This window comes from Nelusetta ayraudi, unplaced genomic scaffold (genome assembly GCF_046127955.1).
Source record: "Nelusetta ayraudi isolate G7.1 ecotype Tasmania unplaced genomic scaffold, CSIRO-AGI_Nayr_v1 ptg000155l, whole genome shotgun sequence".
Taxonomy (NCBI): domain Eukaryota; kingdom Metazoa; phylum Chordata; class Actinopteri; order Tetraodontiformes; family Monacanthidae; genus Nelusetta; species Nelusetta ayraudi.
In genome coordinates this window covers 875,363-900,764 of record NW_027466205.1, presented here as the reverse complement: position 1 = coordinate 900,764, position 25,402 = coordinate 875,363, and the positions used below count along the sequence as shown (strand labels likewise).

The following is a 25,402-nucleotide window of genomic DNA, read 5'->3' as shown; positions in this document are numbered from 1 at the left end:
CGGTTGCACTCGTCTGAATGCAGAGGTGGGAGGTAACCGAGTAGATAAGTAGATGTTTTCAGGTGTCTTTACTTTACTTTACTAAGTATTTCTTTTTCCGACAATTTTTTTTTCTCACTTTTACCACCTACATTTGTACACAAATATCTGTACGATCCACTTCTTACATTGGAAATACATGCTAGTTACTTATGTGTGGAAAAGATGCCATTGTGTGGTTTAATCTAAAAGTGGATCATATATCAGTACACAGAAAAATAAAAATGTAGAAAGTAACATTGTTATTGTTACTGAAAGTACGAACATCCAATAATGGCTCACTGATCATAAGCGGGGAAAAAACAACAGAAGTATTGAGAGTAGCAAAGTTTTTTCATTTTTTCAATATTATCAACAAATGTAAAAACTAGGGGTGTGAATCTTTCACTCGCAAAACGATCCAATTCAAATCTCGATTCACAAGCTACGATCCGATTCAGGGATGATTCATAAAAAATAGTTAATCATTTGGTATGATTAGATCCGATCGGTTCAGTGCGATTCAATACAAATGGACAATTTAACCCCAAGTGCTTATTTTTACTTTACCGATCTTGACCGATCCAGGGCTCCATCAACCGATGCACTCGGATCTCATACGTCACAAACCGATAACCGATTCAAATCTGTTCATCTTTACACCACTAGTAAAAACAAATACTTTACTTAAGTACATGTCACAACCTGTACTTTCTTACTTTTACTTGAGTAAAGGGGTTCAATCAGTACTTTTACGTTCACCAGAGTATTTTCTGACCCAAGTATCCTTACTTTTACCAAAGTACAGAATGTGAATACTTTAGCCACCTCTGCCTGAATGGAAAAACATCAACGCCAAGTGCTTGATCAGAGCCTCCTTCTTCCTTCCTTCCTTTCAGATTTAAACTTTGCTCGTCGCTAGCACAAAAGCCACGTGCAGACGCCGCCTTTTTAAATAAAGCCCCTGCGTTAACCCCCTCCCCCTCGCCGAGACGTAATTGGCTGTGAAATGCACCCGTCCGCCGCGACTCAGGTTCCGGCGTTCATCAGCCGCTGTGCCGGGCTGCAAACTGATGGCACAAAGGGACGCGTGTGCTGCGGGGGGGAATGCGCGACGACATCCAAACGAACACGCACAAACACACACTTTTTTCCCCCCTCTAAATACAGTATGAATTATGGAGACACGCTTTGAAAGGGGCCTTCTCCTACAGTTAACGCGGCGCGCAGCCGAGTGGAGCTGACGCGTGCGAGCTCACGCCGGCACGACAGGGTTGCGATAAACTCAGCGACACGAGTGCCGCCCACTGATGGGCTGAGTACTTTTCACTGAAACCTACCTTGAAATGCCGGCAAAGATTACCTTGAGGTGTGCCGAGCGTTCAACAGCACTCGTTCCAATGTGTCCGACGTAGCCGTTTTCCAAGCATGCTAACCATTTGATTCAGTTTATTTTCTTTACCGCAAACATTAAAATTTCACCCATTTGCAACTACGTTTGCTAATCCGCCAAACTGCGGCTAAGTGCTCAAAATATAAAAACAGCAGTAGATAAACCACAACTTCCAAGATGTGCTAAGCATGTGCCCGGCAGTGCGCCTTGACTCTAAATGGCAACGGCAATATTTTATTATTTTTTTAGCTCAAATATCCACTGTAGCTTTCTAGCCAGGAGCGCGGTCATGTTGATTCTTGTAAGAACCGCAACTTCATTTACATATTACGAGAACTTGCCACACTCGCTCAGCATAGAGTCTGGGGGGAGGGGGGTAGAAGCTTAATATGGTGGCAGCTAACAATAGCCCGAGTGTTAGTCGGCGAACATGTCACGCAAGTTCCTTCGGAAAATCGTGTATTCATTATTATTCAGTGAGGGCCAGCTGGTCTACCAGCCTCTGTCCAGAATTTGAGGAGTCATGAGGAGTCTCATTGTCTTGTTTAAGGGGTTGAAAGGACGCGACATTTGAAGTGATCGACCAAGAGTCACGCAAGCGTTGCTAGCATGAGAAATTCATGGTATTTACGATCAGGACGCTACAGAGTAGCATTCAGTAAGTCAGTATCTGGAATGCCGAGCTGAGGGTTTTGGACGTCGTCGCTTTTGTTGCATTAGCGGTGTTTGTGTCCCTTGTCAAACAAGACAGGACAAACTCGCCCCAGAAGAAATAAGTTGGCTTCTCGCAACATAAAATGAACGCCGCAGTTCTCTAGGTCGGTCTCACCAAGGCTCGGCCTTGACACTCAGGGGTCTCGGACACGGCCGTCAAGCCCGGATCTCAAAAAGCAGGCGAGCCGGTCCTGGTGGAGTGGAGTTGTTACGACTCAACCTTCCTTTCCCGTCTTTTGTTCTCACAATTCATGCAAATGGCGACGCTGTGTTGGAATCTCACACTTTCTTCAGCCTTGGCCCGTGTCAAGGTGGTCTTGACTACATCACCACGTAACGTTGACTGAATAACTAAACAAATAAGCTTGGAAACAAAGACTGAGGCGTAAATAATTCACGCGCATCATAAAGGCCTCAGTAACAGCAGTGGGTTTCACCGGGTCTCGCGAAATGACTTCGGTGAGCGCTATCTCATTGCCAGCATCAGGACCATCACCCAGCCGGGGGAATAATAAAATGCTCGAGAAGAACGAGGATAAGGGTTGTCTGTATTGCACATGGGTGTGTGTGTGTGTGTGGGATGGGGTGGGGCGGGGAGGGGCGGGGTGGGGATGGGGCCACAGGCCGCAACCTGAGATAACCGCGCTGGCGAGCACTCTGCCCCTGGAGCCGCCGCTGCATCCGACTCCTTCCGTCTCTCCTCCCTCGCCCCCCGGTGTCCGTTACCTTCAGCACTCAGAAAGCCGAGACAAGGCTTTAATACGCGCCCGGCCCTGCGAGGGCAAAATCAATTACCAGAGGAGATGAAACTCTCTGATAAAGCGGCCTAATGATAATTGCCGTGAATCTGCAATGATCAGAATAGCAATACAAACCACTGCGGACGTTACGGGGGAGGGAGGGAGGGAGGGAGGGATGGAGAGGGATGGAAGGGCACTGGCAGCCGGGCTAGCTGGAAATATCGATGATGGCTGTTGTGATCGTGAATCACGGGGCAACTGCGGGGGTAAACAGCGAGCGATTTGCGGTGAATCGGATTGCGCGACGAGCAGCGGGGGGGTCGTATTTCATCGCCGCTACGGCTAACTTGCCGAGCAGCGACGGGGACAGTCAGGGAGGAGTTGGGGGGGTGGGGAAGGGGGGCGCTGACCACTGCCTGTTTAATTGCGGCGCTGCATGAAAGAGTGGCAATGATGACAACTAGGGATTAAGGATGTCAACAATTAATCGATGATCGATTAATTGTTGATTAAGAATTTAATCGATGAAATTCAATTTGTCGCAATTGATTGAACATTTTTTGACATGGGTATTGTAGTTGATATCATAACAGTGTAGTGGCAGGAAAGAGCAATTCACCTGCAGATACTGTGATGGTCATAATATACCTACAACGACTTACTTTTAAACAACTTTTTTTTTTCTTTTTTTTTTTCAGTTGAAATGTGACCGATTAGAAGTCAACTCAAAGTCAGAGGATAAATGTTTAGGGTCTTTTTACTGTTCTCCAATGTGAAAATCAACATTATTTAAGGGTTATATAAGGTGTTCCTTGCACGGTTTTCATTGTGAAATTTAGGTTCTCTGTAAAAATCGCCTTTAATCAATTAATTGTTAATCGATTGAAAAGGTCAATCAACTAACGACTAATGAATTAATCATGAATTAATTATTTTGCATTCTCGGAAAACATCGTGAGGAATGTTGTACAAAGAACAGAACATCTATGGAAAAACCAAAAAAAGTGTGTAATTAAGTACTCAGTATCGTACTCTTGCTCTCCTCGTGTAAAAGAAGTGGTGCATCCCGAATGCCAACCATCGAGTCGGTTTCCTCGGCCGCCGCCAATCAGATCCGAGACACGCTCCGGGGTCGGGACACGGATCAATGGGAGGTCACGGGGGTCACGTCCGCAGGGAAATCACCGGGTGACCCCGTTGTGACAATCACCGTCCTGGATATCTCCCCGACCACCTCGCCCCACCAAAACTCCCCTTTGCCTTCAGCCAACCTTGGCCAATCACGGGAGTCAGCGGGGTTTTTTTTTTTTTTTTTTTTTTCCCCGAAAAGTGCCTGAGAGACGTCGGCCTGAATAATGTGTCCTATGAATAAAACACATTAGCTACAAAACATGTTGAATTATTCACATTTCAGGGCCTCCATCTCACCCCACGCGGCAGATATTAGCTCCTCAGACTCGGTATGCTTTGCACATAGTCCTCCGAGTCTGTCTCCCCGCCGCCCGCCCGCCTCCCCCCCTTCCTTGATCATTCTCTGTCATCTGTATTTTGTTAATCTCTCTCTGTTCCTCTGCTTCTCCTCTAAGCTGACTCTGCGCTGACGGCACGCTGTCTATTTTTACCCCCCCCCCCCACTCCTTTTCGACTTACTACTTTTCCTGGAACATCTCGCTGTTTATCAAAAGGGCTCTTGAAGGAGTCGAGGAGCGCATTTGTTCTGAGGGAATCTTTGATGACTTGGCGACGCGCTGGGGGCCCGGAAATGGATTCATCATTTAGCGCTAATCCGAGGCGACCAGCTGCGAGTTTCAAAGTGAGCGGGACCTGGAATAAGGAGCGAGGCGGGCTGCTAATTAAATACTTGACCTAATATGGCGACGTCATTTAATTTTTTTCCTGCTACCGCCAGGATTCCGTGATTTTCGGTGATTGCGATGCAATTAGCGGAGTCAACAGCCGCCGCGTGGGCTTCAAAGGGTAAGCTAATCAAGCCAACGCCGCCTTCCTTTGGTCGCGCCGTTTGAACGCTAGCGCCTTTTAACCTCGCCATGTATCGCTTTTCAAGTTGCCTTGGAAGTCATGTTGTTGCGCTGACTCACTCGACCGGACTGAACAGCCACCTTTTGGCTCCACCAAAGCACCAGGTGTGCAGCACGAAAAAGATTCCTCCACTTTTCCTGCCAATACCTCAAAGTGCAAGAGGAGCGCTAGCGCGTCGTCAAGGCTGAACTGGAGATTGCTTCCCGCCAGTGGCGACTCAACTACTCACGAGCTCGCGAGGCCAAAGAATTTCTCTCAGTTCACAAGGAAAAAGGGAGAAAAAGCCGGAACTTGGTCGAATCTCTGAGATCAGTGGGGTTTAGTTTGGAAACTTTCAGTATCGTCTCGAGGCTCTCAAGTTGGCAATAGCTGCTTATTAAAGCGCCGGTTGGAGGTGTCAAGAGTGCGAGCGGCGTATTTGCCCGCTTTTACCTGCTGCTATTTTGGATTTGATACGCATTATCTTCAAACCTCTTGGTAGCACACCTCACCCCCCAAAAACCTCCCCAAGAAAACTCCACTCGGAGCAAAGTTCAAAACTTTGGAGCCCTGAGCATCGCTTGAATGAACCTGGCAGAGCGGGGAACCAGCCATCCACGAATGTGAAGTTAGGAATCCGTATCGAGGGTAAAGGAAGACAGAGACAGGGCGCAATCGTCAGAATCGGAAACGAGAAAAAGAGCAGATTCACGTCAGGCGGGTTTGACTCTATTTTTGGAACTCGACGGCCTCCCCGCATTATTTGCCAGAGCGGCAAAACAAAATAAATAAATGCATGAAAGACGTGCGCCGCCGCAAATAGCTTTACACTTGAGCGCCGCCACAATCCGTTTTTTGCTTCGTCGCATCGTACAGGAATCACCCACTCGCTCATCGGACGCCGCTCGGAGTCGGTAATGCCAAAGAGACAGACAGACAGACAAGACAGACAGGAAGGAAGGAAGAATAGCCGCGCCGGAGAGCAGCCTCGCTCTGGGAGTCGCAGCGGACGCGTTGCATTTTCATGCGACTCGGCACCCATTGATAAAAGTCGCCCCACGCAGCACTTTTATAACCCCGACTGTGAAAGCGAGATTTCGGCGGCCGCAAAACCTCTTATGTCTTCAGCCTCAGACGTTTTCTAGGTCACCGAGGCTTTTTGTTTGGGTTTTTTTGACAGCGAGAAGATGCCTGATAAACCAGACGTTCGTTCGCTTGTACTCACCAGGGCACAGTAGGTCTCCGGGGGGTCGCCGCACGTGATGTTGGGGGGGTCCAGGGTGACCTTCAGGTACTGGGTCATGTCCGCCGCCTCGGGCTGGCAGGCCATGTAGTCCCAGCTCAGGCCCTCGTCCGAGTAAATCTGGGACTTGCACACGTCGTAGTGGCCCCACGCCGCCGGGTAGTGCTGCATGGCCGCCTGGCACACGGCGGTCCAGAGCACCTGCAGGGTCAGCGCCGCGGGGAAACGCATGGTTGCGGCTCGGCTCGGCTCGGCTCGGCTCGTTGGGGTCCCGCTTGTTCCGGCTCGCTCAGCTGGAGTGAGGAGGCATGCCAGAGCCCCTTCTGAGGGGGGCGTTTGGGGGGTTGAGTCGGATTGGGGTTCTGCTGCTTTTCCCTCAGACTTCTTGTTTGCAAGGGGGTGGGGGGGCCGCCGCTAGCAGTCCATCCAGAAGGTAACGAGGAGAGGTCTCGGGGAGGGAGGAGGAGGAGGAGGAGGAGGGGAGGCGAGCAGGTAGTAGCCCTCTGACACGCGGATAGGCAGATGAGTGGCAGGTTCTCCTCAGCCCGCCCGGCTGTCAGTCATGGTCCTGGGTCCTGCGTGGCGATGGGGGCGGGGGGGGGCACTGCAAGGCAACGAGAAACGAGAGGAAGGGCTGCTTGAGAATGCAAGTGGGATATTTTTCCTTGGGGTGGCCACAGGGTGAGATCGTGACTCACATGGAGGTGGCGATACAATGGCCGTTTGTATTATTCTCATTGTTAATGGAGTTTTTTTTTTGTATTTATCAAGTCGGAATGTCACCATTCCTATGAATCAAAGGGCAACAAATCTTCACCAATGCTAATATTGGTAATAAACCTCTATCAACTTGTTCCTGCTGTCTACTAGGATCAGGGTTGGCGTCACATTAAATATCTACTTTGAGTGTCTTTGTTTCCACCAAGAACAAAATTGAGGCCAATCATCAAGGCAGGAACATATATTACATACATTAAAATGTCCAGGGACGATTTCTATGTTGGTTAAAGCTTAAATAATTCAATTCAATTCAATTCATCTTTACTTAAAGTGTGAAACCACCAAAAACATGGTCTCAAAACACACACCCACACACACACACACACACACACACACACACACACACACACACACAAAAAGAAAGTTACAGATGACAAATAAGACTAACATGGTGGAACAACGAGAATCAGCAACAATAATGGAATAATACACAACAAAACAAAGTACAAACAGCGCAAACAAGCTAACAAACGGACAAAAAAATAAATACTGTCCATGAATACATTAAGGAAAGCCTTTACTCGCAGTACGATAAAAGCCATTTGGTTTTCCTACCCTTAGAGTGGTTCTCACATATAGATAAGAATATACATAGAGCAATAAGGTTCTAACTCCCGGTCATCTGCCATCTTACGCCACCATTTTTTAAGGATGCCCGTCTGACAGCGGCCTAGATTTTACACACTGGACCTTTAAATACATACATACATTAAGACACTGAAAAAGGAACGGGATTCGACAGCGGAGGGCGCCACGTCGCGGGCGAAACACACATTTCTACGAGACCGAGGAGGCCGCCGCGGTGTTCGCTGTCAGTCAGGGCGCAGAATATGACACGGCCGGGCCCTTCGGAATGAATAGGACGCGGCTCCTTTCACAGCGAGAGCCAAAAACCGGCAATTTAACTCGGCAGGGTTGAAACCGGCGGTGGTCTCGCCCCGACGCCTATTCCCCCCCCCCCTCACCTGTTGCGAAATCATTTGCAGGAACCCGGCAAAGTGTTTGGAAGGAATGTTGTGCAGTTGTCAGTTTAACATGCAGGTTTTACTCATCAGAACTGTGATAATATAACTGGTGCTAATGTTTTCATGCATTTTCTTTAAATGTTTTACAAGCGAGCAACATCACATGGTTACATGGTAACATCCAAACATTGCACCGCTGGACGAGCGTCTACATCATTGGTCTGGTTATCATAATTTACCCAGGACTCAGTTGTATCTGGTTGCTCATAGAAAAAAAAACTGTACGTAACCAAAACACTACTGGTACTATTTTTGGTGAAATGACACCTCGAAATAACGCATCTACGGTGAAAAAAAATAGTATGAATCGAACTTTGTGCCGAAGTCGGATGGAAGCGATTCTATTGAAGATCGCGCCACGATTGAAGAGCCAGCGCCGTTTTGTTGCTATTCCCCAAACTGCACCGCGTGTGAAGCCCGTTTCCTAGACGCGCATTAAAGTTTAAATCCTTGTAATTCTTCTCCACTGCGTGCAGAAGTCACTTGTAATTACATTTGACTGTGCACCCCCCCCAACCCTCCCGCCGCTCCCCTCTCTGACAAGCTTCCTAAGATGTTATTTAAAGGGGCTATGACAAGACTCGGCGTAATTGCAGGCTTAATTGAAATTCTCACTACGGCGAACAAGTGAGCAAAGCAACAAAAGGATTTCACGTAAACAAGACAAAGTAGTCACCGGGGCTTAATATAGTCCCACTTTGAGGTCTGGATGTTTTTTTTTTTTTTTTTTTTTTTTTTAAAGCAGCCAACACATCAACGTAAATATCCTGTTGGTGTCGCTTTCAAGTTCCCCTCCGTGATGCGCTTTAGCTCTCCGTGGCGGGAGGCATCGCACTATATCACACGTACTGATTTACGCTCCAAGCCAAACGGCACCCATTTATATCTGCCAACCGTTTTGGCCTATAAATAGCCACGGTTTCCCTCGTCAGAGTTGTTCCACTAATGGAATGCGTTACCAATCTGCCAGCTTTGTTATTGTGCATCGTCACGCAACGATGAGGCACAACCAGGCAGTCATTTTTCGCAGCCCTGATTTTATTTTGTCAAAAAATGAACGAAAAAAGGTCCTCTTGCAACCGGCTCCCTTGCCGGGCCGAGGAACGAGGATGGGAAGCCCGTGAAGGTTTCCCGCCTTTCAAACAGCGACTGCAAGGGGGATCCGAGGGTCATCCGAGGGTCATTTCGAGAGTATGTGAAGGGACCTTAAAAACAGTGGTAATTTCTTTTTTTTGTAAAGTTTTCACACCACTCAGAAGGAAGAAGGTCTGGATTTGCATGAAACATTACAAGCCCACTGAGGCTGAAAGACTCTCTACTTTCTTTCTCTGGTGACTTTTAAAAGTGTTTCAGTTTGAGGCTAAATCTGAGTCAAAAAGGTCACACGGATTTTTTTTTTTTTTTCCAGTGTTAAAAATGGTAAGAGAGTCGTTATAAAATATCACAAGCATAGAAGAGTGTAAAACCAGCCAGTCAGAAAGAGAGCCGCTAAACACTCCTCTTGGAACCAGCAGCAAGAAAAGCCTGTTGGAAATCTTTTTTTTTTTTAGAATGTAACTGAGACTATATACATCTATGGGAATCACAATATATGGTTCCTAGCCCAATTAAGAGTGAATGGTGGTTATGTATGATGTAAAATTCACTTCACAATCAGTGTCATCGCAAACCGAAAGTGTCGCACAAAAGCATCATTTTTCAGCAGGCTGTAAACACCGGGCAAAAGATGCTTTTTTTTTTTTCTCTGTCCCCAGTTTTTATATAATTTATTACGCAAGGCCTAATCCGCTGGAGTCAGGGCTGAAAAGCAAAGATCTGAACATTGGGGCGGGATGTTCGACCTTGAGAGGACAGCAAGGTCAGAGGCTTTGGCCCATTACCAAAAAAAAAAAAAAGGGGCGGGGGAGGGAGCAGCGCGCGAAGTAAACAAGGAGGTAATGCATGCGGGATAACTGTGACGTTGCGAGATGAAAAAAAATATATTTTCCGCGCGCCGGACGCGAGTTGAAGATGAAAAACAGAAAAACCTTGGGTTGCCCTCAAGGCGGCGCGAAATGAAGATCCTCCGCGCCGCCGACAGAAATCAACGGAATCCGCGAGCAAGGTTGAGAGAAGCGAAATCGGTTTTTCAGCGCGACTCCGGTCGCTCTCATGTCTTTTTTTCGAAAGGAAAAGAAGCAACACGTGGAAATAGTACGAAGGACTTTGGGAGGCGGGGGTGGGGTGGGGGGGGGTTATCACGGTGAGTCACAGGTGGTGGAAAGGAGGGGGGAGCGGCAGGTCAAGGGGAGAGAGAAATGAAACACCTGGAATGTATAATGCTGCAATGTCAAAGTGGTGGAGGGGTTGCGTGCGTGTGTGTGTGTGTGTGTGTGTGTGGGGGGGGGGGGGTCACCATAGGTGAGGAAGCGGGTAATTATCCGTAGGAACTGGCGGCAGTGCAGCGCCCTGTTCTCATTAGAAGACATAATATTAGCGTGTTAAGGGGGAGACTGAAGAGACGGCGGCGGCGGTGGCGGCAGTGCGAGTGCGTGTGTGTCTTGTCTGACTGTGTGTGTGTGTGTGTGTGTGTGTGTGTGCTCGCGCCCAGCGTGCAACCTCTGGATAAAGAGAGGATCAAGTCGTGGGTAATGAGACAACAAGCGGCGGCGATGCTCCGACGATAACAAGCTGCGGAGATCACAAAAAAAAAAAAAAAAAAGCGGGGGGTCATTATCGCTCCGCCGTCCTGGACACGGCCGACCGCCCCCCCGCCCACCCACCACCACCACCACCACCACACCTACACACACACTCTCTCTCTCTCTCTCATTACTCCCTGGCTGCCTCGGCCCCTGAGGAGACGAGGTGAGCGACAGGTAGAGGGGGAGCAGATGGGAGAAGTGCGCACGTGCATTTTAAGCGAGAAAGGAGGAGGAGGAGGAGGAGGAGGAGGAGGAGAAAAAGGGAAAAAGAAAGGGGGGTTTATTTTAGCGCCTGCCGATTTCCTTGAACCATCGATCAAGGTCTGAGGGACGGTGAGAGGGTGAGGAGGAGGAGGATATTTACCTATTTATGGTGCGGCAGGCTGCGGGGCCGCCGGCGCTTACAGTAACGGCAGGGGGTCGGCGAGGGGAGAACTATTCCTTTGATGACTGCGCGCTGTTTTTAGTGCAAATAAGCGCCTGTGATGTCGGTTCGAGGCGCAAAAAGGCGCACAGTTTCCCGGCAAAGTTTGCAAAGTCGATTTAGTCGTCTCTCTCTCTCCCCCGCCCCCCCCAACGCGAAGCTGACAGCTGAAGGAGCACTAATTTGTTGAAGTTTTAGATTTCAATTTTTCAAATGAATTTGTGTTAAAAAAAAAAAAATGTAACGCCAACATATAAATGTATATATTATGTTTCCTGTTTCATTATTTATCAATGACATACAAGGTGGAAACCAAGAGGGGGGGGGGTAAAAAAGTTTTTTTTTTGGTTGTACGAATACTTTTTACAGTTTGTTATTTATCACTTATACACAAATGGTTGTTTGTCTGTCTGTTTGTTTAAATGCATTCCCTATGTCGCTATTTGACCATTACAATTTAAAACATAGAGAAATAAAAAAAATGTCAAAAAATAAAGTAGCAAAAATATGGAAACTTGTTTTTCCCACCTGGGCAAAATCCCTATAAAACAAACCAAATGAATTCTGGGAAAAGCGGGTCAAACATGATTACTGGGGGCTGTTGGTGAGGTGTGCACTTTTTTCCCTTCGTCTTTTTTTTTTTTTCTTTTCTTCGCCCGAAGCGACAGGGGACTCGACTGAAGGTAACAAGCAGCCGAGCCGGCGCTGCTGCAAAACTGGCGAGCTCCATTCTACATTCAAACGCATGAATGTTTCACGAGGGCCCCGGTCGATCCTGGCAGCAGGGGTGGGGGGACTGCTGAGTTCATCACACCCACCCAAACAGCCACCCATGTACCCGACCACTCGCCTCCGCTCCCTTGGGGAGGTTGGGGGGTGGGGGCGATAGGGAGGGGGGGGTGAGGCAGCCGCCAGCCGCCGCGTCCGCTCCTATTACGTCCCCGGGGCCGCTGGAGCATCACTGAGTGTTCCTCCAGCCACCGGGGGAAGATTACACTTAAATAAGCCGCTCCCCCCCCCCCCCACCCCCTTTCTTCTTCTTTGCTCAGTGTAAGTAGAAGAAGTTGCTTAAATCATTGATGGCGTCGCGTGAAACGGATGAAAAAAGAAGTCGCAGACGAAGCGGCTTCCGATCTGCGCGTGAACCTCTCATCCCTGGGCTGGTAATTAACTCCACAATGAGAAGAGCCCCCTGAACTTTATGATTCCCTTCATCCGTCTCACTCCATCACACTTTTAGATTCCGCCCATATTGATCTTTTTTTATATATATATATATTTTTTTTGGGGGGGGACCGTCGAATTCTTGTGGCTTCAGCACTTTTGTCGCCCCCAAAACCACGTTCAATCATCTTCAGCAAACCCCCTACGGTGGCCTAAAGAGGGCATTTCTCATGTGCTTGCCTGCCTGTCTAAAAATTTAAAAGGAAAATGTCGCCACGTTAAAAAAAGAAAAAAACAAAGGAAAAAGGTCTGGTTAGGTTCCGAGCCCAGGGTGAGGTGGAATAATTGCAAAGTTAACGCCAAAGCTATTCCCCCCTCTTTTCACTTTTAATTTCACGCGTTTTATTCCCTTTCAAGGTTAAATTAGAGACACCCCCTCCTCTCCCCCTCCCGTTTCCGCCAACCTGCCGTCTCGTTCCGACTCCACCTGTTATATATTCCCCCACCGTCGCCTCGCTAACTTAGAGACGCGGGGAGGGGGAGAGACGGGAGGGCAGGGCGGCCAGTCAAAAACAGATGAAAGATGGATAAAGATAGAAGCTGGACTGGCTTCAGGGGGAGAGAGAGAGAGAGTGGGGGGGAAATAAAAGCCTCCCGCGTGCTATCTCTGCCTGCCTTTTCCAGAATCCTAATCTTGCCTGTTAACAACCTGCCAATAGTCCTTGTCCTCATGAATAAACAGGAGGAGAGTGGAGCTTCCCCTCCCTGCCCCCACCCCCACCCCCCCCAGTACAGTGGAGCAGCCGGGCGACGGCTGCGTCGCTTCCTCCCTGGGGCTGTGCGCCGAGCCGACCCCGTCGTCCACTTAAGCGCTGCGCTATTCGCCCTCCTCGCCCCTCACCGCTTCTTAAAATGTAAAACGCGGCCGCGCTTCAATCGGCGGCCTCGTGATCTCTTCATGACGAAGGCCGAGGAGGCCCGACCCGCTGCCACGAGGCCAGGTGAGGCTCAAGTCGGAGGTTCAGCCAAGTCCCCGTTTCACCCTCGCGAGCAGGATAGAAAATGATAGAAAATAAAGACGGGATGCTGTGTGGTTTTGTCTGTAAATCCAAAGAAAAGCCACACATGGTGGCTGGCCGAAGCCAGGAAGACTCGGCCCCACCCCCTCCACCCACCCGCCCGCCCGCCCGCCGCCCTCCCACTCCTCCAACCGGATCAGTGACCCCGCCCGGCCGAGTCCGGCGGCCAACAGTGAGTCAGTCAGTCAGACCCCCGGCTCCGCCACGCCTGATGCATTATTGAAGATTCTTCTTCTTTTCTTCCCCCCCCCCCCCCTAAAAGCAACCCCCCCCACCTTCCCCCGCGCACTATTCTGCAACCACGTGCGACATGACTGCACACTCAAAATGTCCACGCGTGCAACGGCCAGGTGGCTCGCCGAGCGGCGGCGGCGGGAGCCTTTTACTCATCCAGGAGGGAGAGGGAGAGGAAGAGGAGGAGGGAGGAGTAAATATGAAGAAAAAAAACAAAACCAAAAACGAGCAAACAAAACACGGGCATCGCCTCAGGATGCTGCAAATTAGTGGGTTAAAACAAAAAAGGAGAAGAAGAAGGAGAAACCGAGTGGCGAAACGCTGAAGTGAGCAGCTGGTTTCCTTTGGTAAAGATTAGAAGTGGAGCAGCGACGCGAGTAGAAAATAGTCCGAAAGAACATCCGAAGAGGTCAGGAAATATCGAAAAGCATCATCACTAGACAGCAAAAGGGGAGTTAATGGATAATACAATACAATACAATACAATACAATACAATATTATAGATCTACAGATACATAACTGCAATCGGGATTTTAAGAGTGGCAGCAGGGGCGCCAAACTAACTCAATTGTAATAGGCTGCTTATGAAATGACGTAGGCCCAATTGGCTGCAGCATGACGCAAATGTAATTACGAATGACAGACAGACGAACATGGGGTAATAAGTCCCACAAGGGGGCGCTTTAGGAAATAAACGGTCCTGGATGAATTTGCTAAGTTTGCAGACGTTTGAGGTCACCTCGAATGAATAAAATTAATAATAGTGACAGCGGTGGCCTGGTTTCGAATTTCTGAAAAGCCTTGTAAGTTCCCACGCGCAAACACACCGGGACTTTAAGCGCACGGCACGCGACGGAAGGCAACCGAAGAGGAATAACTTCCGAGTGACCAACAGCCGAGCGGAAGCGGCAACTTCTGAAAAGACACAGAAGAGACAAACTTACATATCTCGAAGGCCTCTCTGGGGGGTTGGAGACGGGGTTTCTCGCGCCCAGTTTTATCCCGCTCCGTTCAACAAGTTCAGGGCGGCGGAGTGAAACATTGATGAAGAAGGAAAGCTCTTTAAGGCGCGCTCCTTCGCGGGAATGTGATGAGCACGCACGTCGTTCTCGTAGGATTTGCTGCGCGCACCATCTCTCGGTCTCGGGGGGCGACTGGGGGGGTTGGGGGGGCGGAGGGGCGTCGAGCAAAAAAAAAAAAAAAAAAAAAAAAAGGCGGGAGGATTTTTTTTTTTTTTTTTTACCCCTGCCGCTTCCTCAAAACAAATGAGCGGTCGGCGTCCCGGCGCGCGTCCTCAGCACGGCGCGCGACGCGAACGGGGGGTCTCGTCGTGAGCGGCGGTGCCAAAGTGTCCGTCACTGTCCGCCGCGCTCCCCACGTGCCATTCCATCACGCGCGCCCACGCCGGCGTCAACCGCGGAGACGGCCCGTGCGCAAAGAAACTTTGAGCCGCCGCCGCCGCCGTCGCTGCTGTCGCGAGCGATTCCCCGCTCGGCTCCCCTTCGTCTTCTTCTTCTCTTTCTCTCTCACACCGAGGCTCCCGGGCCACTCGGGGTTCACACCAATTAGACTCGGCAGCTGAGAATATCCGCCCGCGTCGACGCGTCTTCTCCCGCAAGGCACGGCACGGCTCGGCACGGCACGCTCACGCGTAGATGACGGAGGAGGAGGAGGAGAGAAAGAGAGAGAGAGGGAGAGAGAGAGAGAGAGAGAGAGCGGAGATAACGCGCCCCGAGGCTCCGTGCGTGTGTGAGACGCGCGCTCACACGCATGCACACGCCCACCCCGCGCACCTATGCTTCCGCTCCTACCCCCCCACACATCTTCCGCCTCGCCTTCTCACCATCCAGCCCGAAGGATGGATGGAAGAATGGATGGAAGGTGGATGGATGGATGGACCACCTTCCAGCGGGGTTCACCCCGGTGGTCCGATTACTCCAAATTATCCAAAAACAATGACGTGGTTGAACGTGTGCGTTAACTGCACGGGCTAAGTCGAAAAATAATATCTCAATAAAGCATCAGTCCGTTTCCAATACCCGCTTCCTCCTGCAGGCGGGGGTCTGTCTGCCCGAGCCTCTCCCAGCTGTCATGGGTCAAAGGCAGGGTGACACCCGTGCAGGACAAGTCGCCAGTTCACCGCAGGTTCCACATAGATTTTTTTTATTTTTCTCTCTCTCTCTTACTGTCACTGATTTACGGTAGTTCCCGGTGAATAAAAGTTTGAACTAAAGCCCCACCGGTGAATTCAAAGTGAGTGCAAGTCATTGTTTGGGCTCAATATGACACGAGACAATCTGCCGTTTCTTTAAATCCGCTTATAACACCAACATACTTTTTTTTTTTTTTTTCATAGGACTTATTTTCACAACATTTTTTGTCTTCCAGGGCCAAAAAATAATTGCGCACGTTTCAAACGCAATGTGCGTACGCGGGTTCAAGCCCCAACCTACTAACAAGCAAAGTGAGAGCGGCTCGGTGATCTGTCCACGGTGTGTGTGTGTGGGCCCCCCGCAGAGGGCCTCGATCACAGCCCGCTCACCGTGACGGCGCCGGGTGGAAAATAATGGAGAAAAGTGACAGGAAGCTCGTGTCAAAAGTCCAACGCCGCGTGGACAGGGAAGAGGCGCGAGGGAAGATGAAAACCAGAAGAGGTCGATCGCGATGCGATCGGGGCGTGCGTGCGTGTGTGTGTGTGTGTGTGTGGGGGGGGGTGATTGGACACGACTGATGGATGTCAGCAGTTGTTGAAAATGCAGCGCCCATAGATAACACCCCCCCCCCCCCCCCCCCCCAGGGCTCCGTGCGCTCTCGGCGCGTCCGCGTGTCCTTCACAAACCTCGTGACGGGTTGTGTACGCAAAAAAAAAAAAAAAAAAAACTACACAGGTGCGTATTTTTCTAATTGAAAAAGGAGGGAGGCCACGGCACACAATTTAGTTTAAAAACAAACACATCTTTGAATTGTCTTCCACTCCGTTGCCTCCGCAGACGCGTGGGCAGCGTTTCCACGTGTGTGTGTGTGTGTGTGTGTGTGTGTGTGTGTGCGTGTTTGCGCGCGCGCAGGAGGGTGGCTGGCTGGCTGGCTGCGAGAATCATCAGACGGTGCGCGATAAATAAAAATCACCTGTTCTCTCTCTCTCTCTCCGTCTGTCTCTCGTTCAATCACGACGCGCAATTTCTTTTGGCCACCCGCTCGGCGCGCGTCGGTGCTTCAAAAGTTTACGCGCGTAACACCCCCGCCCCCCCTCCCCCTTCCAAAAAAAAAAAAGAAGAAAAAAAAAAAGAAGAAGAAAAGCCTCATTCGCCCCGTGATGAGTGGAATGGGAAGAAATCAGCCGTTCTCACCTTGCTGCGTTCAGCGCTTCATGCCGGCGTCCGGTCGCGCAGTCCGATGCTGCTGCTGCAGCCGAGAGTAAAATCCGATTTGAAGCGGGACATCTTGAGCGAATGCAGGAAGCGGCACGGAACGGCCGCGCGTGTGACAGGAGAGGGAGGTGGAGGTTGTATGAGGAGGAGGAGGAGGAGGAGGAGGAGGATGAGAGCAGCTGGTCTCCGCCGCTCGCGGTGGTGCACGGGGTGGGGGAAAAGGGAGGCGGGCTGCCGGTGCGAGCGCGACGTCAGTCCGAGCCGGGCGCGCGGGAGCAGAGCTGGAGACTGTGCGCAGTAAGAAAGAAAGAAAGAAAGAAAAAGAAAGCAAGAAATGAAAGGGGAGGTAAAAAAAAAAAAAAAAAAGTTATATGTGATTCCAAGCGGCACTTTCGGATGCTGGAGCTGCGCTGCGCTCAGACACAATGAGGCGCCGCGAGCCTCGACAGCTGACTTTCACCTCAAGTTTATTTCTGCTCAAGCCTGCGAGGCTGCCATCCGCGGCGACACCTTCCAGCTGCCGCTGCTGCTTAGACGCTTCTTCCAAGCGTGACAAGCCACTGAATAAAATCTCATTTTTTTTATTATTATTTTTTTTTTTAGGTTGATCAAAGGGAATCTGCGTGAGATGAAGGACTGGAGTCTTTTATTTTGTCATCTGAATGAATAAAAATCTAAATATATATATATATATTTTTAAAAAAATAGCTTCGGCCGAGCAACGGGGACGGATGAAGCCATCATGGGAAGGAGGTCCAGGCGATGAAGCCGAGGAGCAGCTCCCAGCAGACGCAGACAGCTGCTGCTGCCGCCGCTGATGCTGCTGCTGCTGCTGCTGCTGCTGAGCATCTTTTTTTCCTCCACCGCATTGATTCGACGGTGGAGCAAAAGTTGCTGCACGCAGCGATGACGGAGAAACAATTGGGCCCGGACAGCTTGGCACATCACAGCTGACGCCGTTTGCAAAATTCCTTTTAAAGTCAAGTAAACGGTGTTGGCGGGCAATCTGTTACCAAGTAATCCACTACTGTAATTAAACTACTTGTTTGGTCACGGAGTAACGTAACGGGATTCCTGGTAATCATATCATCATGACTTTATCAAGTAACGACTCCATTACTTTTCTGAAATATTTTGCAAGCTAAAAATATCTTGTTAGCCACAAAACGTCTGAGATTTAGAAAAACCACAGGAAAAAAAAAATGATGTCGCAGATCGATGACGCAGCCGTGCGCGCAACGCCATTGATATTGCGACGAAGCACCAAAACGAGCATGGCGGCGGGCGGCGGGGGGGAAAAAAAAAACAACAGCGATTGCGTTTGACTGCTGGAAACGAAAACGTTATGTGCAGGAAATCTTCTTTTTTTTTAACTAAAGTAATTAATAATTGATTACTCGTGAAACAAAGTCGCGAAAGAAGTAATTCAATTAGTAATCAGTAGTTAAGACTACTTTAATCTGTTCCAGCTGAGATCTTGGAAGCATACGGGGGTGTGGGGGGGGGTTTGAAAGCCAGGGACGTCGACGAGGACGAGCACGGTGCAGGAGAGCCTCGCAGAGACACAGTGGGCTCTCTCTGGTTTCCCTCTCGGCCCCGACGAGGTCGCGTCGTCTCTCTCTCTCTCGCAGGGGGCGGCGACGGTGCTCCATCTCTCGGCCTCGAGGGTCAAATCTTCTGTGTCCTCCTCCTCTCGCTCTTCAAACAGACGGCAACGTTCCAGCGTATTCACTAAACACAATGACACCGTGTCACGTTTGCCCACAGCGCGTCTCCGTCTTCCTCCGCAGACCGCGAAGCTCTTTAGCGCCACCGGTCCCCCCCCCCACGAGGCCCCCGGGGGAACACTGAGCTCAGACTGACTGTGTTGGTGACGCGTGTCTCCCGTTTTTGTGGGACCGGGTTTTTCCATGCGAGATGCGTGATGGATTGTTAGAGTGGTGAAAACGCCACACGGTGCTCCAAAAGAAACAAAACAAAGAAACACAACGGCACGCTTAGCCCGCTGTTTACAACACCTTTTTTTTTTTTTTTTTTAACCTTCAAGCTAAAACTTCCTGCATGAATAAAAGGGGGAGAAAACAGTCTTTGTTAGGAAAGAGTACTCGCTAGTAACCTCTGAGCTGTATCAGTGTGCGCTATAGCTGCGTTTCCATTGACCCCAGAATTGCGCAAGACATAAATATCGCAATAAAAAAAAAAAAACTTGCAATGGAAACACCTAAACTTCGAAAAACTTCTCTGGACGAGGTGGGTTTTCCAGATGTATCGATACCGAGGTTAATCACAAAAGTGTAACGGAAAGACCTTTTTCCACATTTGCGCATCACCAAACGTGATGTTCGGGGTCATGTGACAAGTTCGCTTAAAGTGAAAATGGCCCGTTATGTTTGGACGGAGGAGACGGAATATTTTTAGTAGTCAAGTAATCAAAGAGAAAAACATAGCAACCGTTCCTGACAGCAAACAAACGTGAACAAACATAATTTGCACTTGACGCAAACATAATTCTCGTAAACCTCGCGGGGAAGGGACTTTGCGAGAATTACGTCCCGCAAGAAATCTCGTAATTCTCGCGGGACGAGATTTTTACGAGGAGTGCGGCTTGTGCGCTTCGCACCATTCAATGGAAACGCTTGCGAATCGCAACTGCACTCTGTCGAAATTCTAAAAATATCGGTTTCATTTTGCGAAAAACTGTTACGGAAACGCAGCTGGTGACATGACAAAGGGTTGGTTTCTAGAATAGAGTCTCGACTTCCCCTTCTGAAAGCGGAGCAAATAAAACCAAAAAACAGAGAAGCGACATTTCCAATTTCGAAGGAATTCACCGATTTTACACAATTAGGGATTGTAAAAAAAAAAAATCTACCCGCACGTCGGAAAATGTGCTTCATCGCGACGACCGAAACTACAGAATGACACTGGAAAAGAGTCGACACAGACAGCCGACAGGCAACAGGTTTGTTAACGACGTGAGGTCAACAGGGACAGTCAGGGGAAGATGTGACACACACACACACACACACACACACACACACACACACACACACACACACACACACACACACACACACACACACACACACACACAGACACAGCACGCGTCCTCGGATCCATCAGCGTGTTCGATAGATGGCGGGACCGATAATCATGTGGCGCCTCTCCTCCAATATCACGCCTCCACACTCCTGCGCGCACTGTTTTTTTTGCGTCATCGTCCTCGTTGTTGTTGTCGCTGCTGCTGCTGCTGCTGCCGTCTTTTTCCCTCGTCGCGTCGCATGACGGTTATTAGAAAATTGACGGCTGGAGCTGCCGCTACATGCGCCTGTCGGGCGGACGCCATGCGGGGAGGTATTGGATTTTTGGCTTCTGTTCAGTGGAGGGTAATGCTGCCTGGTCGGGGGGTGGGGGGGGGGGAGAGAAGCCTGCGATGGGCACACTTCCTGGCCACTTTATTAGGTACATCTTGCCAGCACCGGGGCAGCTAATCGAGTTGTTGGTGGATACGCTCGGGTCCGAGTTTGGACGCGTTCCGTTTCGGGAATGCCTTTCTGCGGATTTTGGTTGTCAACGTCGGTGATTGTCGTTGGCTTTCCGTCGTCTCAAACCGGTCTGCACATTCTGACCGGCAGCATTTTTTCGTTTCTTTTTCTTTCTTTTGTTTTTTTTTTGCACCGGGCTGCTGCCGCGTGGCTAATTGCGCGAACAAGCAATGACGCATTTTACCTCATAAACAACTGAGTGCTTTTTGCACGCGAGGCACTCACATCCTGTTCTTTCTGGAAAACATTTGAAGTCATCACTGAAATTCTTTATTCTGCCAGTTCCCCAGCTACACATTATTTTTGATTTTTGGAATGAATATTATCGTAAGAGCTTCAAAGAAATTATTTGACATTTTCTAACCCACTGGTTTTTTACTAATCATAATTCTCAGCCCCTCTTCTTCCAAACTGAGTAGACAGAATATCTGGTTGTTGTTTTGGTTTTTTTTTGCTGCTGAACCTGGGATCAGCCTCTGTGTGCACAATTGCACCAAGTGGAGAAACACTTTCTTTTCGATTGGAGGACGATTTTCGTCTGTGGCAATCGCAGGGTTGGGGGCAAATTCGCGGCTTCCGTGGCGTCGCCTGGGACGTTCCCGCAAGAGTGATTCCCGGCACCTTGCCGCAGCGCAACCCGGCTCCATTTGGACTTTGTGTCGGAGGTTTGTTCGGCTCCCCCACAATCTGCCGCCTTGCAGACCTCTGCCGCTTATCCAATCCCGCGCGGCCGTCCTAAACCCATAACCCCAAACCCGCCCACGCCGACTATATCATATTAAGTTATAAAACAAAACCCCGAGAAGAATTACATAGAGGAATAATCCAAAAAGTGTATGATTGAAAAAGGATTAGGGAGGCGGGGCAGGAGGTGGTGGTGGTGGCTTCACAGTTGGGTGGATTTGTACCTGCCTGCGCAGAGACGGCTGCGGCGGGCTGATTGTGAATCAGGGCCATCCCGTTCAGCTTTACGTGCCCCTGCGAGCGATTTGGGATTTACTTCCTGCACAGGCGCCGGCCAGATCTGCCCTTGTTTTGCGGCATGCGTCCGTCCATGAAGTCATGCCTCAGCGCTTTCACAGGCCGATGCATTTGTCAGAGACGGGAGCTTCTTGAAACTGAGGTTTGCAGCTCAAGGCCTGTTGGGAGCGAAAGGAAAAAGAAAAAAAAAATGATGGGAAATTTACTCGAGCAATGTTTTCGAACAGTAACGTTCACGCATTTTGTATGCTGAAACTGCATGCTCAAACAAGCCGTTCTGTAAATTGGCCCCTTGTGATGTCACTTCGCTAGCTGCGTTTCCATTACAGTTTTTTTTTTTTTTTTTTTGCAAAGTAAAAGAGATATTTCTCAAATTTCGACAAAATACAATTGCGATTTGCAGATATTTCCATTGAATGGAGTGAAGCGGCTAAGCCGTAATTCTCGTAAAACCTTTTCCTGCGAGAATTACAAGGATTCTTGCTAGACGTAATTTTTGTAAAATCTCGTCCCACAAGATTTACAAAAATTAGGTTTGCTTTTGTTTGTTTACGTTTGTTTGCTGTCAAGAATGGTTAATTACTTGTAAAAAAAAAAAAAATATTTCGTCTCCTCCTCCGTCCAAACAAGTGAACTGGTCACGTGACCACATACGTCACCGGTGACGCGTAAAAGTCTACATGTCTGAAAAACCACCTCATGAGAGCGTAAAAACCTTTCAGCCATAGAGGTTCTTCGAAGTTTAGGCATTTCAATTAGCAATTTTTTATTGCGATATTTAGGTTTTGCGCAATTCTACTGACAAAGTTAGTGATAGCATGGCCCTAGCTGGAGGCTTAAAATGTGCTATACGAGAATGCTTAACCCCTAACAAAAAACAGAACTAACAACAACAAATAAATAAAGGCCTTGATATGAACATTGGATCTTTCAATGGGTTCACTGTTGCGTTACAAGAGGCGACGGTGCGATAGTTATTTCCGGGTTTAGCGGCGAGCAGAGGGGGTCACTTCCTTTTGCTAATGATGACAAATGGTTTGACCGCCCAGGCCCCAGAGAAATGAAGTCCTCCCCCACTGGGTTTAGCGCACCAAATTAGCTTTCGTCAATAACCGTTTCCCAAATTGTCCTCACAGGATGTGCTGACAGAAATATTGGTTACTGTAAGCAACCGCTGCGGAGTCGGATCCTATTGACTCATTTGCGGTGTCGCTGGCCGCCCAGGATTAATGGCGGGCCGTGATTAGACGCTGACCGCCGACCGGAGAACACTTAAGTTTCCGCAGTGATTGAAAAAAATAGCTTTGTGGGCACACGTTAGGTGAAAAAAGAAAAGGAAAGAAATCGTATATAAATACTCAAGTGGATTCGCGCCACACGGCCCAAGAGTTTTCATGCGAATGACAGTGCCGTTCCTGAAAAAACCCTGGGAGGAATTACACAGGGAATTCAGATGGGTTTCTTTCACTGCGGCCAATAATCTCAAACCAAACCACATTAAAGAAACTCCTTGTTTCTCTTTGGCTTCTGTAAAACACAAACCGAGGTGTTGTCTCGAAGGACTCCCCGTGATCCGAGTCGGTGACAGCGTGGTGCCGAGCGTGTGGATTAATTTCCCTGGCAATCCATCACACTTCACACTACTTAACATGCACATAACAAAGGTGTGAATCGGCAGGTATTTCAATTATTTCCCCTCGAGTTGTGTGACGGCGCATCACCCGAGCCCGACGCCGGAGCAGACTTTGCCTGACTTTAGAGAGACGTTGCACAAGGCATTACAAGAAATGATTATCACAAACAGATTATCGCCGCTCGGCTCGCGCAAAATGTAATGCAACACAATGCAAGAGCGGCTTAGAAATCATTTATTCAGCGGCGGGGCTGCGAAGCAATGCAAAGCCTTAAAGAGACTCAACCGTGCGCTTGTATTTGGCTTCAGAAGGGATTGACTCGTGGCCAAGGGTTCAGGTGTTGACACTGACCTTTGCCCTTTTAAAAAATCTTTAGGCATAAACAGGCATTCGTTATAGCCACACTCTCCACTCCTGTGAGAACAAGCTTAAGATTTGACTGTACAGATTTGGTTTGGACCAAATTGCAAATGTCGTCACATTTTTATCCAAAAACAAACCACCTATAAACAAAAGACTAACTGAACTCAGACATTTGATTCTTAGAATTTTGGAATTGGTGCCTTTAGCTCCCGTTTCAACTGGGGGACACATCATAATGGCATATTTTGCTCACCAAGCAAAGGGTTATTGGTAACACACTCAAAGGTCTAGGGCATCTTCGAATTGAAACCGTAAAAATCAAAAATGCTAAATATTTCCTACCATAAATTCCATGTATGCGGAGAACACAGAGAAGTGCAATGGATCAGGTGAAACATTAGCCCATCAGAAAGCAGGCCGACCAGGGAGATGATTCATTTCACGATTAAGGGCAGTCGGTTTCCGCACTCACCTATGATGGCAAAGCTAATATTCGTCATTGTGTGGTCTTAAACTTTCGTGAATCGGTGAAAATCTTTGAGTGGGTTTCAGGCTTTAGAGATGTTGGATTTGAGAAGAAATTAAATTTACACCCAATGGCTTTCGGTGTCAAAGAGCGAAAGTACAGGTTCACGCGACTCCACGCGTGGGCTCCCCCTCTCAGCCTCGCCAGCTTCACGCCAAACAATGAGTGCTGAAATCCCTTTGATTACGCACATTGTCCATTGATTGGCTCCTAAATTGCCGCGCGATACCGCACAAATAATCCCATTTCGAGTTCCAACACTTGTTTCTAATGGCTTTCAAATCATTTCAGGCAGGAAAAGGATCACAATTAATTTAGCGTGTAGCAGCCGAGTGTGGCCGTGAATGCATGAGCGAGATTCTGGGGCTCGACAGCCTTCGGCGCATTCGAAATTTCTATTCCCTGGACACCTTCCCTCTGTTCTGTCAGCCAGGATACCCCCCCCCCTCCCACCCCCCCGACTACCCGTAGAGGCTGAAGAGACATTCGGCCACAGTCAGAGAACATTAGGCCTTCTGTGAGTTCAGAAAGTGTTTCTGGTGCAACAAAGAGAGGCTGAGACTTTGTGCCAGGGACTGACACAAGAAATAAGAGTTGGAATCGAGCTGAGCACTGACGAGTCGGGATTCGGCTGCGGGAACCTCTCTTAGCTTTTTTGTCACGTTCCTCGTTTTGTTATTCTTCTCTTTCTGTCTGCCCACACTGTAAAGGTGCGCACATATTTTTTCTTCTTTCTCAAGCATCTTATAATGTAGCAGCCAATATTTCCTTTCAGGAGGGAAAGCATACATTATGGCTGAAGAACAATGGAAGTTATTGAAACAGATAATGTTACTACCTTGTTTCTCGCAGTGCTGCTTTGCCCCCCCCGCCCCCCAATTTGAATTCAAGCCAGAACTGACAAGTCGATACAGATCCATGAATGATGACGAGCACTTCCTGGGAGCTGTCATTGCAGTTTAAAGTGTTGCCATTTCTCATGTTTGACACAGGCTAAATGAGGATGATTTGGGCTAAAACGCAAAGTGTGGAATACACACTTTAATCAAGTGTTTGAGCTTATTTTGTCAATGGGGGTCAAGGAGACACTGGTCAGCTGAGTACAGCAGTGCATTTTGTCAACTCTTCGGCCAACGCTATTGGAGTACACTTCTGTTTATGTGTAAGCTTCTTCATTCTTTTTTAAATTCATCTCTCTTTCCTGACATTTACACTGACTGCATTTCACATGCCATTAGGCGAAGGAGGATGGGCTTGAGGGACAACGATAACGAGTGAAAAGTGCATTGCAGGATGTGCTGAGGCTTATTCACAGGGCATCACATGGACCCACGGGTTTCCACATGGCACATCAAAAGACACCAGTCACAATCTGTCGGTTTGTGTATTTTTTCTTTTTTTTTTTCTCCCAGCCACCTAAAACTGCACCGTGAACCGAAGCGAACATGTTCTGTGGAGGTATTACTT

At 48.8% G+C, this 25,402-nt stretch overlaps 1 protein-coding gene and 1 long non-coding RNA gene across 7 annotated transcripts in view; both read right to left on the bottom strand.

The window, feature by feature from the left end:
- ntng1a (netrin g1a) overlaps nucleotides 1–17,174 on the bottom strand; it is a 105,563-nt gene extending 88,389 nt beyond the window's left edge. For all 6 annotated transcript variants that reach the window (XM_076013733.1, XM_076013737.1, XM_076013734.1 and 3 more), the window contains exons 1-2: nucleotides 16,866–17,174; nucleotides 6,110–6,731 (exon numbers count right to left, since the gene is read on the bottom strand). In XM_076013733.1, coding sequence (XP_075869848.1) covers nucleotides 6,110–6,358 — 249 coding nt within the window. In that variant the 5' untranslated portion in view covers nucleotides 6,359–6,731; nucleotides 16,866–17,174. The remainder of the gene's footprint in view (nucleotides 1–6,109; nucleotides 6,732–16,865) is intronic.
- Nucleotides 17,175–21,349: 4,175 nt separating this feature from the next.
- Nucleotides 21,350–25,402, bottom strand: part of LOC142880077 (uncharacterized) — a 114,817-nt gene continuing 110,764 nt past the window's right edge. The window contains exon 5 of the long non-coding RNA XR_012925381.1: nucleotides 21,350–21,570. This is a non-coding gene — a long non-coding RNA (uncharacterized LOC142880077). The remainder of the gene's footprint in view (nucleotides 21,571–25,402) is intronic.